This window comes from Pongo pygmaeus, chromosome 4 (genome assembly GCF_028885625.2).
Source record: "Pongo pygmaeus isolate AG05252 chromosome 4, NHGRI_mPonPyg2-v2.0_pri, whole genome shotgun sequence".
NCBI lineage: Eukaryota > Metazoa > Chordata > Mammalia > Primates > Hominidae > Pongo > Pongo pygmaeus.
In genome coordinates, this window is record NC_072377.2 from 132,743,865 (window position 1) to 132,762,597 (window position 18,733).

The 18,733-nt window shown below is 36.1% G+C and overlaps 1 protein-coding gene across 4 annotated transcripts in view; it reads right to left on the minus strand.

The window, feature by feature from the left end:
• The window catches only part of FBN2 (fibrillin 2), a 282,926-nt gene that overhangs the window by 15,027 nt on the left and 249,166 nt on the right, over nt 1–18,733 (minus strand). For all 4 annotated transcript variants that reach the window (XM_063665204.1, XM_063665206.1, XM_063665205.1 and 1 more), the window contains 7 exons: nt 13,469–13,594; nt 11,928–12,134; nt 11,173–11,298; nt 9,387–9,509; nt 7,923–8,039; nt 7,196–7,324; nt 5,376–5,495 (listed from right to left, as the gene is read on the minus strand). In XM_063665204.1, the coding sequence (XP_063521274.1) occupies nt 5,376–5,495; nt 7,196–7,324; nt 7,923–8,039; nt 9,387–9,509; nt 11,173–11,298; nt 11,928–12,134; nt 13,469–13,594 (948 nt within the window). The remainder of the gene's footprint in view (nt 1–5,375; nt 5,496–7,195; nt 7,325–7,922; nt 8,040–9,386; nt 9,510–11,172; nt 11,299–11,927; nt 12,135–13,468; nt 13,595–18,733) is intronic.

Here is an 18,733-nt window from a genome sequence, read left to right on the forward strand (position 1 = left end):
TAGGTGTTTAGAAACAAAAACTTCAGGAAACTGCAACACTTTGAAATTAAATTGGCACTCCATGCATGTTCCTATTTCTACTTTTGTTCTCCTTAAAAAAAAAATTCTGTTTGATAGAGAAACATTCTTTTGGATTAAGGTCTATGGCATTAACCAAGAAGTCCACGGTATTTACTAAATAAAGTGGTGGGCTTCATATTTTATAAATATTGCAATATAATAAAATCATTTTATATTATTATTATATTTATTTATTTAAATTTTACTTTAAGTTCTAGGATACATGTGCAGAATGTGCAGGTTTGTTACATAGCTGTCTAAGTGTGCCGCGGTGCTGTGCTGCACCTACTGACTCATCCTCTAGGTTCCCTCCCCTCACCCCCCACCCCCCAACAGGCCCCAGCATGTGTTTATTCCGTTCCTTTCCCTGCGTCTATGTGTTCTCGTTGTTCAACTCCCACTTATGATGAGAACATGTGGTGTTTGGTTTTCTGTTCCTGTGTTAGTTTGCTGAGGATGATGGCTTCCAGCTTCATCCATGTCCCTGCAAAGGACATGCTCTCATTCCTTTTTATGGCTGCATAGTATTCCATGCTGTATATGTACCACATTCTCTTTATCCAGTCTATCACGGGCATTTGGGTTGGTTCCAAGACTTTGCTATTGTAAACAGTGCTGCAATAAACATATGTGTGCATGTGTCTTTATAGTAGAATGATTTATATTCCTGTGGGTATATATCCAGTAATGGGATTGCTGGGTCAAATGGTATTTCTGGTTCTAGATCCTTGCGGAATCACCACAATGTCTTCAACAATGGTTGAACTAATTTACATTCCCGCCAACAGTATAAAAGTTTTTCTATTTCTCTACAGTCTCACCAGCATCTATTGTTTCTTCACTTTTTAATAACTGCCATTCTAACTGGCATGAGATGGTATCTCATTGTGGTTTTGATTTGCATTTCTCTAATAATCAGTGATGTGAGCTTTTTTTCATATGTTTTTTGGCCACATAAATGTCTTTTTCTGAGAGGTGTCTGTTCATATCCTTTTCCCACTTTTTGATGGGGTTGTTTGTATTTTTCTCACAAACTTGTTTAAGTTCCTTGCAGATTCGGGATATTACACCTGTGTCAGATGGGTAGATTGCAAACATTTTCTTCCATTCTGTAGGTTGCTTGTTCACTCTGATGATAGTTTCTTTTTGCTGTGCAGAAGCTCTTTAGTTCTTTGAAACCAATGAGAACAAACAGACAATGTACCAGAATCTCTGAGACACAGCTAAAGCAGTGTTTAGGGGAAATTTATAGCACTAAATGCCCACATCAGAAAGCTAGAAAGATCTCAAGTCGACACCCTAACATCACAATTAAAAGAGCTAGAGAAGCAAGAGCAAGCTAATTCAAAAGCTAACAGAAGACAAGAAATAACTAAGATCAGAGCAGAATTGAAAGAGATAGAGACATGAAAAACCCTCCAAAAAATCAGTGAATCCAGGAGCTGGCTTTTTGAAAAAAATAACAAAATACACCACTAGCTAGACTAATAAAGAACAGAGAAGAATCAAATAGATGCAATAAAAAAATGATAAAGGGGATATCACCATTGACCACACAGAAATACAAACTACCATCAGAGAATACTATAAACATCTCTATGCAAATAAACTAGGAAATCTAGAAGAAATGGATAAATTCCTGGACACATACACCCCCCCAAGACTAAACCAGGAAGAAGTCGAATCCCTGAATAGACCAATAACAAGTTCTAAATTTGAGGCAGTAATTAATAGCCTACCAACCAAAAAATAGCCCAGAACCAGACGGATTCTCAGCCGAATTCTACCAGAGGTACAAAGAGGAGCTGGTACCATTCCTTCTGAAACTATTCCAAACAATTGAAAAGTAGGGACTACTCCCTGACTCATTTTATGAAGGCAGCATCATCCTGATACCAAAACCTGTCAGAGACACAACAAATAAAGGAAATTTCAGGCCAATATCCCTGATGAACATCGATGCGAAAATCCTCAATAAAATAGTGGCAAACTGAATCCAGCAGCACATCAAAAAACTTATCCACCAAGATAAAGTCGGCTTCATCCCTTTGTTGCAAGGCTGGTTCAACATATGCAAATCAATAAACACAAGCCATCAAATAAACAGAACCAAAGACAAAAACCACATGATTATCTCAATAGATGCAGAAAAAGCCTTTGATAAAACTCAACATTCCTTCATGTTAAAAACTTAATAAACTAGGTATTGATGGAATGTATCTCAAAATATTAAGAGCTATTTCTGACAAACCCGCAGTCAATATCATATTGAATGGGCAGAAGCTGGAAGCATTCCCTTTGAAAACTGGTATAAGATAAGAATGCCTTCTCTCATCACTCCTATTCAACATAGTATTGGAAATTCTGGCCAGGGCAATCAGGCAAGAGAAAGAAATAAAGGGTATTCAAATAGGAAGAGAGGATGTCAAATTGTATCTGTTTGCAGATGTCATGATTCTATATTTAGAAAACCCCATCGTCTGACCAGGCGTAGTGGCTCATGCCTGTAATCCCAGCACTTTGGGAGGCCAAGGTGGGTGGATCACTTGAGGCCAGGAGTTTGAAACCAGCCTGGTCAACATGGTGAAACCCCGTCTCTACTAAAAATACACTACTACTACTACTACTACTAATAATAATAATTAACTAATAATAATTAACCAGGTGTGGTGGCAGGCGCCTGTAATCCTAGCTACTAGGGTGGAGGTGGAAGTTGCAGTGAGCTGAGATCGTGCCACTGCACTCTAGCCTGGGCGACAGAGTGAGACTCCATTTCAGAAAAAAAAAAAAACCCAACAACCCATTGTCTCAGCCCCAAAACTCAGGCTGATAAGCAACTTCAGCAAAGCCTCAGGATACAAAATCAATGTGCAAGAATCACAAGCATTCCTATACACCAACAATAGACAAGTAGAGAGTCAAATCATGAATGAACTCCCATTCACAAGTGCTACCAAGAGAATAAAATACGTAAGAATACAGCAAACAAGAGATATGAAGAATCTCTTCAAGGAGAACTACAAACCACTGCCCAAGGAAATAAGAGAGGACACAAACGAATGGAAATACATTCCATCCTCATGGATAGAAAGAATCAATATTGTGAAAATGGCCATACTGCCCAAAGTAATTTATAGATTTAATGATACTCCCATCAAACTACCACAAATTTCATATGGAACCAAAGAAGAGTGTGTATAGCCAAGATAATCCTAAGCAAAAGCAACAAAGCTGGAGGCCTCATGCTACCTGTCTTCAAAGTATACAACAAGGCTACAGTAACCAAAAGAGCATGGTACTGGTACCAGAGCAGACATATAGACCAATGGCACAGAACAGAGACCTCAGAAATAAAACCACACATCTACAACCATCTGATCTTTGACAAACCTGACAAAAACACGCAATGGGGAAAGGATCTCCTATTCAGTAAATGGTGCTGGGAAAGCTGGCTAACTATGTGCAGAAAACTAAAACTGGACCCCTTCCTTACACCTTACACAAAAATTAACTCAATATGGCTTAAAGACTTAAAACCCCAAACCATAAAAAACCCTAGAAGAGGCCGGGCATGGTGGCTCATGCTTGTAATCCCAGCACTTTGGGAGGCTGAGGCGGGTGGATCACCTGAGGTCAGGAGTTCAAGACCAGCCTTAGCCAACATGGTGAAACCCCGTCTCTACTAAAAATACAAAAAATGAGCCGGGCATGGTGGCAGACTCCTGTAATCCCAGCTACTCAGGAGGCTGAGGCAGGAAAATCACTTGAACCCCCGGAGGCGGAGGTTGTAGTGAGCCAAGATCATGCCACTGCACTTCAGCCTGGGCAACAGGGTGAGATTCCGTCCTAAAAAAAAAAAAAAAATCCCAGAAGAAAACCTCGGCAATATCATCATTCAGGACACAGGCATGGGCAAAGACTTCACGACGAAAACGTCAAAAGAAATTGCAACAAAAGCCAAAATTGACAAATGGGATCTAATTAAACTAAAGAACTTCTGCACAGCAAAAGAAACTATCATCAGAGTGAATAGGCAACCTACAGAATGTTTTACATTATTTTAATAGCTATGTAAAAAATACTGTTTCTGATATTCTAAAGAGTGTGCCATACGCTTTGCCTTTGTTTATGAATCAATAAATCTGGGCATAAGGAGTTCTACAACTTTTTTTTTCTATGAAGAGGAAAAAAAGTGAATTAAATTTATAAAGTTATTTTGAATGACTGCCTAATTGGTAATTTAAATAATTTTTTGAAACTGTCTTGTCTTTAACTTTTGATCACTTATTGGTTTCTGCATTTCCTCCTATGAGTGTATATTCGTGGTGTGGTAAAGCATCTGTCTTTGACCTGGCATGATTTTCCTTTCATTGAAATTTATCTTGACTTTTTGTTCTTAATTCACTTAGCTGTCATTAGAAATTTCTTTTGAGAAGACCACAAAGGATAAAATCAGACTAATTTATTTAGTGGATCACAATAATTCAATATGTGAATAACCTGTGAAGTAATTTGAATTACTACACAGAAACAGGAAGCATCCTGATATTTCTCTGCAGGACCACAGTGCCCCTTTCTGCTCAGTTATGCCAGCACCTAGCATCAAAATTTGTTGGTTGGAGTGTCTGTGAAGTGCATTCAAAAGGAGCCAAGAAATCAGGCATATGCTAAGTAAGTCAGCTGGCTATCCAAGTAGAGAATAATGTTCTCTTTGATCAATCTCTCCTTAAAGGGAGAATTTCAGTGACTATTATCAATGCAAGGAACAGAGCTGAGAGCCACGTATTTTATTTTACAAACACTTCTGTCTAGAGTTGCCAAAAGCATTTGCTGTAAGTAGGTACTTTTTCGACCTTAAAACACTTCCCATCCTTTATTAAATCTATGTGACAGGAGAGCACACATGGACTGTCCTCATTAAGTTGATGTGAATTCCTTTAGATTCGTATGAGGGGAATGGATGGGAAATCTAAATATATTAAACTACAGACAAAAAAGTGGCTGACCTTCACAAACAAAGATGATGATTCTTGACATCATCTTCAGAAACTTAAAATTACTTAGCAGATATTTAAAATGAAGAAACCTTTAGTTAAGTTAACTTTCTGGTACTTAAAAACAAACTTCTTTTTTAATAGATATTTTCAAACGTACACACTAGCAGAATGAGTCCCCATGCATCAGTCTTAAGGACTGGTTTTAAAGTCTAAAATTCAAAGGCTGTACTGAAACCTCAACCCTCACAATTTGTTCATCTTATTCAGAGACACTTTCAGGTGAGAAAAGCAAGTGCGATGGAAGAAAAGAGCACTCACCGACACACTGATTCCACTGGTAGTGCTGGATGTAGCCTTGGGGGCAGCCACATCTGTAGCCACCCAGGATGTTCTGGCAGCCGTGTTGGCACCTGTGGTTCCCATCACATTCATCAACATCTGCAAAAACAAGCCCGGCAAAACCTTTATGTCACCTTTCTTCTACTATTTTTAAATGCACTCCAAATGAAACCTGGGGTAACTGTTATCATGGGAACAAACAAACAAGACATGACACATAGAGAGGCTGTCATTTTTCCAGGTCACATGGTTATTAGTCAGTGGTAGTGCAGGGAACAGTTCTGAGATAAGAGACCACCTCATTCTTCTGCTCTCCACCAGCCCATGGCACGTCAGTGCTCTAAATAACATCTCAATTTCAGCAAGTCAACCATAGCAACCACAAATGTTGTACATTTTGAACTAATTAACTGCATATGGTATGATTTATTTGGTAAATCATATATATATATACAAAAATATTTGCATTGCATATTCCAGTAAGTCTGAAAGTGACTGAGATATAATCCTCATTTTTGGGAGGATAGAAGCATTACAGAGATACCTAAAAAGTACAATTACATTGCACGTAAAAATTTTTATTACCATTCAAGATTAATTAGATGCAAATCCCTCTTAAGTATTTAAATATGTTATTTTTAGACAAGATGTGGTATTATTATACATGTGGAATAATTTCTTTATTTATGTATGCTTTTTTGGAATGACACGCGAATATTTGAAATCTATCCATAAAGAGTAAAATAAAATTGGCATGTCTGAGGGGTGTAACAAATTTACATGGATAATTAATAAATGGTATCTTAGGAGGATGGTCACGAGCTGAACTCGCATGTGGCAAACAGCTGTAGGTTCAGAATACTTTCAATGTCTCAATGATTTGAAAGATAAAATATTAAGATTGACATTTTAAAAATTGAATTTTTCTTTGCTGAAAATGAGATATGTATAAAACCCCCACAAGCCTTACAGAGAGCAAATTAAATACTTTACATATATTCCTAGAAATCCAAATCATATATTTCTAAGAACAGTTAATGTTAAAAGGGTGATTAAAATCAAGAAAACTATAAATTGCAATACGATATAAGAATGTAAGGGAAATAAATATAGTCTCATAATCTCTGGCATGGGTGTTTATAAGACACTAATCCTAATACATTTTTCTTGTCATACACTGCCACTTGCAATATAAATAGTGAAGAACTAGATGAAATTTTCTTAACTGCAAGCATGTTCTTATTTTGTTCCCACTTAAATGTTCCCTTGGATTTTACAGGAAATAGTTATTGCAGAGGAGACCAAGGTCCACTGTAGGAAAGTGAAGGAGTGAAGCGGGAGCTTGACTTGTAAAAAACAGCCATCATTTCACCTTAGCATGTTCAGTACATTTGTTCAATTCTCTCTGATGACAGATTCTTTTTATATTTAATTCTTATACATTTAAGAATCATGGAACAAAAGGTGAATTATTTTTTTCTGGTATGCTTGTAAACTACCGCAAATCATATTAGGCACAGAATTCTTTTTCAACTCAATTCTTTCTCAGATCCATGGTTAGTCAACAGTTACTTTAAAAGTCAATTCGTAATCACAGAATTTTTGTTTCACTGCATTTAAGTTTCCCTCTGTCCCCAGAGTGATACATAGAAATTTATGACCAGGAATAAGTTGCTGGGTCCTATTTTGTTCAATACTTTTTTTTCTTTTTTTCAGATTATACCAATTTGTCTTGGAAGTGAAAAAATATATATGGTTTACTGTTACTAGATTAAGAATTTTTGAGCAAATCAACTAACCTTCACAGTTCAGTCCGGTGGCATCAAGAGAGAACCCTCTTTGGCATTCGCAGCTGAAACTGCCTGGAGTGTTTTGACAGATTCCCTTTGCTCCACAAAGCGAAGGCTGAGACCCACATTCGTTGTTGTCTGGCAAAGCATCAAGAAGCAGAGCGTCAAACTTTCCAATCATAACATGTCTTAAGTTTCATGGGAAATAAAAAGCAATGTATGAAAACCTAAGTTTCATGATGTGAAAATGGCATTTTGGGAAAATTCATACCAAAATTCACTGTCACATTAAAGACAAAAGTGGTAAGAAAAACTGTATTTTAAGAGGTTTGAGATTACAGCATATCTTGGGGTGATTGAAGGCACACTGACTGAAAGTTCCTTAACATGTGTCTTCTAAAATAAAAGCTCAATGTGTTTGTTAACATGTTCTAAATTACAGTGAGCCTTTAATCGTACTTTGTCTGAACACCATGGTTATATTGAGAATGTGATATAAAGGCACTGCTTGAAATATGGCTACTGTGCATGTGCTTGGACTAAAAAGGCCTTTTTTTCCCCTTTGGATATTGGTCTTGAAAATACCTATATTATTAGCAGCTTCTTTAGACCACAAATTATGGGGTATTGGTTATGAATATAAGTACCAGAACATTCTTCTGTTTATAATTTTAAATACAATTTTTATGCATCTACTAGAAGTTTGTAAAATTTCCCATTTGTAACTTTGTCTTACCGATACAAGCAGTGTGATGCTGTGTGAAACCAGGTGGACATTTACAGGTAAACCCCCCCAGGGTGTTGACACAGAGGAACTGGCAGTTATGCTGTTTTGTTTGACATTCATCAAGGTCTGAAATTAGAGAGAAGCTAATGAAAATCACAGTAGATTATCTGGCTATGTTTCCTTTCTTGTGAAGCCACAGAAGATGCACATGCTCCATTAGAAGCATTTTGTCTAGATTTTTGCTGGAAGCTTCGTAGATTTCCATAGGCATATGGCAAACAGTTTCTTTTTACATATTTAAGCAGAATAAATATTACGGGCTAGGATGATAGGACAATTAAGGCAATATATAACAGAAGAAACTGAATGACAGAATCATAGCAGTTTCCATGAACTGTTCTCAAAGCTACTATCCAAAGGTTACAATTCCTGCATTGAATGCAGTACAGTACATGGCTGATTACTTATTCCTATTAAAGGAAGGATTAAATAAAAATGAAACAGAATCTAGAAACTGATGAAGGTCCTAACACAAACACTAAGAGTCTCCACGTTCAGATGAAAACACAGGCATTAATATTAGAGGAAGCAAAATACAGCATCTGTAATTCTAGTCACAAATGGTATTGATATTTGGACTCTACTAATAAAAAACTCAAAATTTGATTTTGGCTATACTAAAACTTAATTTGGAAACTATATTTAAAATAAATGTACCACATAAGATGTAGGCAAGACTAATTCATTATTTCACAGCTTAAAAAATGCTTTAGTCATACTCATTTTTTTTTGATACGGAATCTTTAGTCATACTCATAAACAATGTACAACACGAATCCATATCAGTTCACTAAACAGGTCTAAGCAGTGCTTGCTATTATTATTATTTTTTTTGATATGCCTTGGAAATAAAGCCTCATTTTACTGAGAATAATCTACATTTTAAAAATTTGCTCAGTCCATTAATTTCATTCTGATGAGGCTTACTATAAAATCAAATATATGAGTATAGTATTGAAGCTATTTTAATGATCTAATTTAGCTTGATAAATAATTACTTTTGATACTACCTAAGCAAAAAATTTAAATTTACCTATCCATTTTCACTTTTCCACAGTAAACCTGTAATAAAGGTAGCTTACAGAAATAAGTTTAGATAAGCAACAACAACAAATATCTTATTTCAGTGATTTGTTTTGATCTCTTCCCACATCAAAATTTTTGTTTTACTTTATTTTTTAAAATTTATGTAGTTTTCTATAAGAAGTGAACTGTTTTAACTTGGGTTTTAATCCTCTCTGCTTCCTGCAATGAGCCTATTGGTAGAGTTTTTCTATGAGCAATAACATGGCCACTAGGATGGGACCTTTTAATGAAGGTGATGCACATGGCATAATTCCTGATAATCTAATATTTAAATTTGAAAGAAAAGATACAGACTAGGGTCACGATTGTCAGAGACTCTTCACTCACCTTTGCATGTCTTTCCATCCTCTTGCAGGACATACCCCCTTGGACATGAACACTGATAACTCCCCTCAGTGTTCTTGCAGATGAAGTTGCATGGTTTCGGGGACTGGGAGCATTCATCAAGGTCTAAGTAAAAGTGATGTGAAGATGAAATTACTGGTTAAAAGAAACAACCAGACTCTTTCCTCCTTCCATATTCTCACTTCATTCTTTTTGTTTTTCCTGTTCAACTTAAAGTGGAATATAGCCAGAGAGAAATGATGCACAGAAGGATTTTCTCTAAAGTATCATGTGGGTTTACTTTGTAAATCAATCTATGGATCTTGGGTAAATATTATGATGTCTAGACAACTGTCTGGGTCCAAAATTACTAAATTCTTTAGATTAATATACTTTGGTTTACAACCTGAGAATCATAAACTTAATAAGAGTTTCTCTATTTTTGACACATGGATGTGGCACATGTTCTCTTAAACTCTCTTTACTGAGGCTCCCTTAAGCATCTTGTGGGATCACAGATGGTGCTGGAAACCTTCCACTTTCCCCTTCAGATTCAGTCCTCACCCTGGTCCACCCTGCTCTCAGGCCCAGGAGTTGGAGCTCTACAGACTCCATCCGGAGGCTCTCCCTTGCCCTCTGTCTTCTGTCTGGCCCTTATTTCCTCAACTCCCTCCCTGCAAGATAGGCTCAGGCTGGCTGAGTCACTGGATCAGCTGTCAGAGGTCCTCTCAAGGCAGTCCTCTGAGCACAACTTTCTTTTTCCAGGTTCCAATAACCTCTGACTCTTTTCTTTTGGCCCAGGGGTAATACAGCCCCAGCACACAGCACTATGCCTCCTGGCTTTTGTGCACACTGCTCACACATGTAGAGACAGTCTTTTTGTTAGACCCTCCTTGAATTGTCCTCCTTGAAATATGCCATCTCTTTCCTACTCAGACTCTGAGTGATGGCAGACAATCTCCATTTCCTCCATATAACATACGGCGTTGATGCCCACAGAATGCTGAATGCTCATGATTAATGGCCTATTCTCCATTACTCATGCTCTTCTGTTTCAAAGAAGTCAGTTGGGTTTTCTTAACCTTTTAATGCCAGGTGTGCTTATTATTGACATAGGTAATTTGATAGAATATCAAGTAAGCTAATGAAATATAAAGGAGAAAAAAATTTTTTCCTTTAATAAAAATGAAGTTGAATACTTTGGAAAGACCCAACAAAAGTCTAAGTCCTTTCTGCCCCATGACTGTCATATATTGGTGTGAGTGAGACAATAAAAAACCGTATAAGAAAAATAAATTGTAAAATGGTAGAAGGATTCTGTACTGAGACTGCTCCGCAGCTGGAAATTTTATTTAGATAATGCTTACTTGGTATACTTTATGCAAAAAAATAGCAAAGAGAAACATGCAAAACATTCTCTTAATATACACAAACACACATATTCATAAGAAAAAGCCCTTTTCCTTCAGTCAGAGTGACAAACAAATGTGCATTTATTTTATTTTAAATTAAAATATAAAATGTTGAAAGTACGTATTTGTAATTCTTGTTTCCCTGATTGAATAGACTTTTTTTTTGATGAAGTGAACAATTCTACATCCCACATTATTGGACAAAGGCCAAGTGCTGTGTGATTAAGAAGCGCATTATTGAGAGGATGGCATCATTTTAATAAAATATATATTCCAAAGCTCCATAATAAAGACACTCTACTGATAATGAGATAATGAGTGACTTGCAGGAAACAGTAGTTGATTAGCCCCCTGGATATAGAGGTGCCCATCGTTACCTATACAAGAGGTTCCACTGATGTCTGTGGTGTAGCCAACCTTGCAGAAGCATCGGAATGAGCCCATGGTATTGACGCACTGACCATTGGTGCAGAGGTTTGGCATTACCTTACATTCATCAATATCTGTGGACCAAAACAACAAAATCAATCAGGAGTTAACATATATGCAAGGGTAAAACTGGTTAGAATCAAAAAGAAATGAAGAAATGGAGATGAGATAACTAACTGCAAACATTCCTTATAGCACTGGAGCACCTGTTCATCATTCAGGTGAACAGCAACATGGATGTGACGGAAAAATAATCTCAAGTGATGGGAGGAGATAAAGGGAGACTCTGGTGAAAGCCCTGTTTAAGACTACCCATTTTGCAGTCTAAGCATGAATGATTTTGGGGGGAATCTAGAAAGCTACCCCCTCAAATTCCATCCCTTAAAAAGTGTGTGATCTTGGGAAAATTACTTATTGTTACCTTAGCTTTGTGCTTCATTTTCCTCATCTGGTAAAATGGGAATAATACATTCTACCCCTCAGGTCTGATATGAAGATTAACTCTTAAAATCTCTAAAGCATTAGCAAAGATTATTCTTTCTATATACATACATATGAAAACACACATCAAATATAAATATCAAGGTATAAACATTTTAGCTACTCTTTTGATTGTATCAATTTTTCACTTTTCCTTCACACTTATCTGAATTCATAAAATTTAATGTGTTGATTATATGAATAAATTTCCTCAACTCCTTACCTCTTCCATCAGTTGTATATCCTGGGCCATGAGGACATATCTTTTTGTACTGGGCAGTTCCAGGAAGTGGGCAAAGCTCGCACTGGTGGCCCCAGCCTCGCCCACCATCACAGCAGCATTCTGACTTAGTGACGAGATTGCGACTGCTGGATGCCATTTGACATATTGTCTGCAGTACCTCTGCAAAGCAGAGACCCTGTCGATTGTCTGAAATGGCAAAGTAGAAAGAGTTAAGGATGCAGAACTGACATTTCATTATCCTGGCTTTCAAATTAAGCAGGGCAGTCAAGAATTTACTCCTTAGGAATAATTAAGATAGCTTAATGATTACAAAGTTTTGCTGGCAGTTAATTTCATAGCATATTCTTTCACTACAGACTACAGTTTATTAAATTTGACAAAAAGTGATACTATACTTTAGAAATAGATTTTTTCCTCCAATCCATTGCCAACTAAATGATAGTGAACTACCATTTCTGTAGAATACAAGTGAAAGGAAAATCTAATTAAATTATTTTCCTTTAAACAAATGAGTGCCAGGATTAGTTTCTGGAAAGCAAACTCTAGACTATATTTTATGAGCTTGGTACTCATTCAATCTGATATCTCATATTTTCTACATCTGAAAGACTGTTCAAACACTTGGACTGAGTAGATTTTTTAAAAATATAAATAAAATGATTTTTTTCAGCTATAAAAGCCAATTAAATCTTTAATATAGTTTTATAAACAATCCTAGCAAAACTGTTAATAAAATGAACAGAAAATTACACTTTATATGCAGGTTACTTTTCCTATTTCCTAAAAGACTGACGTTAGTAAAGGTATAGATTGGAGATAACAATAAACAAAAAATGTTTTTCCGATCAAAAATTTCTTGGAATTTGAAGCATATGACGTCATTCAGAAAAAAAGTGATATAGTTGAAATACTCTTTTTATGTTAAATCAAGCAATGAGTCAAACAGCTTACTGCTCTTATTTCTTTGTTTAACTTGAATTTTACTACAGCACACTTTTTGCAGCTGCCATAATTAACTACAATGATTTATAATGTATGCATTTTAGCATTAAAATAAAATATAATGTCTGAGATTTATATTTCCCATAAAAAGGTTTTGTAAAACATTTTTTTTCTGTACCACAATATAAAAAGTAACCTTCCCTGCATTTTTGAAATATGGCATTTATTTTGCATTAATTGTGGCAGAGCTTACCTCATATTGCAAATATTTTCTTTTGGAATTAAATCATCCTCTGATGTAAGTTTTACTAAAGCCAAATTTTCCAAAGAACTTAATTAATCTTAATTTTGGAAAGACTATTTAAGATTGTTATTTACATTACACATAGATGTGCATATAACACACACGTACAAATATATCATTTTAATAGATGTGCATCTTTAAGAAGAAGCATGTGGATTATTGAGATTGGGGGATTTGTTTAGCAGACAAGAATATATATGTGGAGCTCTTCTGTGATGACATCATGAACAGATGTTTTATCTACCAAGTATAATATATTTGGATGTCAACTTACCAAGGCATTCAGTGCCTGAAGAACTTGACTGGAATCCTTCATTACACTCGCACCTATAGCTTCCAATAATGTTAACACAACGTCCATTTTCACAGATTCCTGGCTTGGTCCTGCATTCATTTTCATCTTTAGAAAAACAAACAATATGAATAATGAGAAAACTGTAAAATTATAATTTACAAGCTATCTTCTAATGGGTTATATCTTATTTAACACTTCTTTGCCAAAATACTATTATGATGAGATTAAAAATGGTCATGTGTGAATATTAATTTATTTTTAGCTTTACTTCATCCTTCTCGGTGGGTTCTTTCTTAAGATAATGTTTTCTTCTTCTTTCTTTTCTTTATCCTCTGCAGAGAAGGGATAGTGTTAATATACAGAATTGGAAATTGGCCTCCAAAAGGAATAGAATTGCCCTGACACACCAGGCAAGGATGGGAGCTCTGGGGAAAAGAATGTCAGTTTCTGTGATGTTAGAGAAAGGTGTGGGGAGAGGGATGGTGGGTGTTGGGTGTGGGTGATGAGTACAGTAAAAGCCACACAGGCCAGGAATAAAGGACAAGCTCCTAAATTGGTTTTGAGTAAAATCACAGGAACAGCTATGGTCTGTGAGGGTAGTTAATGGGAGAGGAAATTTAAGTAATACTGCTCTTTTGGTTGGTGATAAATAAACCTACTTCCACAAAATTGTTTTCATTAAAATTCTCTATATCCTTACTTTTTGTGCTTTTTTGATATTTTGTAAATTTTGTTTGAGGTTTTTTTCAAAGCTGTGTTGTTAGGAGCATAAGAGAGTGCATGACAATTACATCTTTTTGATGATAAATGGCTCCTTTCATCTTTATACTTAAAATTTTTAAAAATTTACTGACATTTATACTTGCATGCACTTTGCTTTTATTAGTATTTGCCTTGAATATTTTTATTTTCAACCTATCTCAGATTTCAATTTTGGTACTACAATCCTATTAAAGAGAACCTAGCAGAATTCTTAAAAACACATTTATCTTTTAACCAGCAGTTTAAACCACTTATATCTGTCATGATTACTGATATGTTTAGAGTCTTACCTGACATTTTATATTGTTTTATATTTACTGTGTGATTGCCCTCTTCCTATGCCCTCCTTTTCCCTCTGAACTCATATTTGGAAGTTACAGTCTTCTTTCTATTCTTACAGTGGAAACCACTGAACAACTTCAACACACATTCTTAATGAATAATTTTCTATCAATGCCAGGAAGTATCTGTTTTGAAAGCTCTGGGCCATAGTAAGCACCTTTGCATAAACTTACTTATCTCTGCTCTCTCCCTGAACCACCTGCCATGTTGATGTTATCTAGAAGTTTTGGTTTGTTAGATTTTTAGTGTGCCATCAGCATCTGTTTAAATTAATGAGGCTTACTGGTTTCTTGGCTCACCATTGTTCCACTTATATTATTTCTTCCTCTTGAATTAATTTTAAAAAATTAGTGTATGTAGTTCGGTGATTATTTATTTATTTATTTATTTATTTATTTATTTGAGAGGGAGTCTTGCTCTGTCACCCAGGCAGGAGTGCAGTGGTGCAATCTTGGCTCACTGCAAGCTCCGCCTCCTGGGTTCATGCCATTCTCCTGCCTCAGCCTCCTGAGTAGCTGGGACTACAGACGCCCGCCACCACACCCAGCTAATTTTTTTATTTTTATTTTTAGTAGAGACGGGGTTTCACCATGTTAGCCAGGATGGTCTCGATCTCCTGACCTCGTGATCCACCTGCCTCGGCCTCCCAAAGTGCTGGGATTACAGGTGTGAGCCACCGTGCCCAGCCGGTAATTATTTAAGAGGGGTATAAGTATTCTAAAACAGATTTCCGACCATGTCTTCTTTCGTTTTCATACTTGATTGAGTATAGAATTTTAGTTCAAAATTATTTTCCCTTAGAATGCTTTCAAAATATAGCTCCTTTATTATTATTTTTTAACCCAGTATTACTGTTCATTTGTAAGAAATCTGGTTTTTCTCTCTGGAAGTTTTAACGATTTTCACTTTCTTCTTAGTGTTTTGAAATTCACCATGATTGTGCCTCCTGTGATTATTTTTTTCCTCTTTAAAAAAAAAAACACTTACTTCAGAAATTTAAAGGTATATACAAAAGTAATGAGTTATGAATTAAAAAGTTTTTTTAAGTTTATTATTTCTAGAATCTGAGGGTGCAAGGTCTGTTGCCTTGGTCTAATCCTATCCTTAATGTCATTCACCCTGATTTTGAATTGTATTTGATTTGTCTGAATTTTTTTTTTTCAAAAAGGGCTTTTGAACTAAAAGAGTTCTTGGAAGAACTCAGGATATACTGCCTGAGTTCTTCCAAGTTTGATTATGTATAATACAGCTTTTGCTGTAGCACATAATCTGTGCTTCAAATTCTTAGATTAATTTTGCTTTATTGACATTGGCATTAAGAATTATTGAGAAGAGGTTGAAAAAAAGTTGCCTGATTCTTTTTTCTGTTGAAATTTGTAACTTTAATAGGGTGTATCTTGGAGTGATGTTGCTCTACCTAAATAATGTTGATTTCCAGCATTGTACTTTCTACACTTTGACAATTTGTGGGCTGCACCAGGATTGTCAATTATCGACCTTTCCATTGCCCATCACTCTTGTCCGATGCTCCCCTACTTCTACCTACTCTATGTCCAATCCAGTGCAGCATGACAGCCTAGAGGAAAACAGGCTTCATTTCGATGAGACTCAAGACTCAAGACTCAAATCTCAAATGGGTATGTGATCCTCCGTCAACAATCCTACTATACTTCTTAGTTCTTCACACTTCCATTTTCTAAAATGATATTACACACTCAGACACATCAGACATCTCTCCCCTATGAACCACCGGGCTGTGCCCTCACTTTCAACCTTCTGTCCTCTTCCAACAGCTAAACTATATTTGTTTTTTCTCCAAGGCCAGCTCTTGCACTGGTACTCTAGATTGCCTTCCCAGATTTTACAATACTCCCTTTTCAAGGAATCATTCCCTCAGCATAAATTCTCTAGTAACTTTCATCTTAAAACAATACAAAAAACTTTCTTATTCACCTACTACCCCTCTGGGTACTGCCACATGTATTGATTCCCTTTCAAAACAAAATTTCTGGAAGAATGATCCATGGCGATAAATTCCGCTTCCTCATCACTGATTGTTTCCTTAATGTGTGTGCTCCACTGAAACTTCCTGAAGAAGTCACCAAATCCAATTACAACTCTATGTTACTCTACATCTTAGTAGCATCATACAAAAGTGGCCACTTCAGTTCTCAGGACATCACACGGACATGGAGAACTTCCTATCTTGCTGGCTACTCTTTCTTAGTCTCCTAATATTTTTAGTCCCTCTAAATACTGGAACAACCAGAGCCCAGTCTTCTGGGAAGGAGCCCCGCTCCTTCTACTCTCCAGGATCTCTCTCTTGGTGTTCTCAGTCAATCCCATAATTTTTCAAACACTACCGATTTGCTAGCAATTTATATCTATGGCTCATAAATATGTCTGCTGACTTGATATTCCCACTTGGAAAGCTAGTACATATCTGACACTGAGCATGACCAAAACAGAACTTTTATTCTTCTGTGTCCCCAACCAAACCTGTTTCTTCCAATCTTTTCCATATCAGTTAATAGTAGCATCAAGTAAATTATTATAGTAAACTAATTTACTTTAGTTACTCAAGCAAAAATCCTGGGACTTATCTTTTATAAATATTCAATCAATCCATCAGAAATCCAATCTGTTGATTATTTCCAATACATTTTCTGAATCTGTCCACTCCTTTTCCACACTACGGTGGCCCTAATCTGCGCCTCCTTTTTCTCTCATCTGGATGTTTAAGACAGTCACCTAAATGAAACCCTTGTTTCTGCTACCAACTCCTTCAAATCCATTACCTATAAGGCAGCCAGATATCTTTAAAAATGTGTAAAATAGAAAATAACAACAACTAATACTTAATTGAAATTTTACTCTATGCCAAGCACTGTACTAAGGGTTTCATGTGAATTTTTTAATTTAACCCTCCCAATAATCCTGTGAAAGTGTGCTCAAAATTCCTATTTGTTTTTACATGAGGAATCTGAGGCACATATTTAAGCCAACTTGCCCAGGGTCACAGAGCTAGCACATATGAACCTAGATTGCTAACATTCATAGTCCATCCCCAGGGCCCATACTCCGAGTCACTCTGCCATAACACTTTTAGCATAAAACCAAATTCCTTTTCATGGTATTTGCCTACCTTTAGACTCACTTCATGCCACTCTCCTGCACAAGCTTCAGCTACACTGGTCTTGTGTAATTACTCATCTTTGAACAATTTTTTCCAGTTCAGCTACTGGCTGAAAAATATTGTAGCTGGTCACAGGTGCTAAAGTGGGCCTAATGTGTAGTTTCAATTCATGTTTGTTGTATGAACATCCTCTCACCAAATCTGTCATGCTCTCTACCCTTGAGGCACTACACTCAGGGTTTCAGGTAATTTAGGGAGTCGTGTGGCTCTGATTAAGTTCTTAAAGCCTTAGAATCTCTGATAGTTGCTGCTTCTCCTCTTCTTGCCTCCCCTCCAGCAGTCTCCATGTCTAGATGACTAGTTTGTTGATAATTAAATAGCATCCCAGTATTTTCTCTTTTGCATCTACCTATCTTCACACTGCAGTGTAGAAACGCGTCTCTACAAAAACACTCCATACTTTTCTCATTTGCTTATGTCCCTGATCTTCTAATCAAAGATTGTTGGATACACTTTAAAAAATTGGGACAGTCTGCCAAAGTCTAAAGAAGAAAATTTAATGATCTTGGTAAAAAAATGTTCTACTTATCAGATTTCTTGATTCATTTATTTGCTTAAGAAATAATTACTGAGGCATAATATATTGCATAGTCAAGTTTCCGTCTCTGATTAGGTTTATGGTTTTCATTAAAGAGGTTTTAGATTTCCTGTATAACTTTAATTCCCTTAACTGTAATACTTTTAGCTTCTGTTGCTGTCGACTTTTTTGGGTAAGTTTGTTTGATTCTAATTTCATGCATTGGCATTTTTATTGATTGTTTTTGTGGCTTTATTTTTCATCCTGACTTTTGTAAATACTTTTTCTTTGTAATAATATTTTTACTGTTTTTAAACTGGAATTTCTAGTTGTGAAAACACACTGTTTGCATGAAAGTGTTCTACAAAGAGTTTTGTGATGATCAAAAAAATTTTGCAGACATTTCAGCTATCAGCATGGTATAATG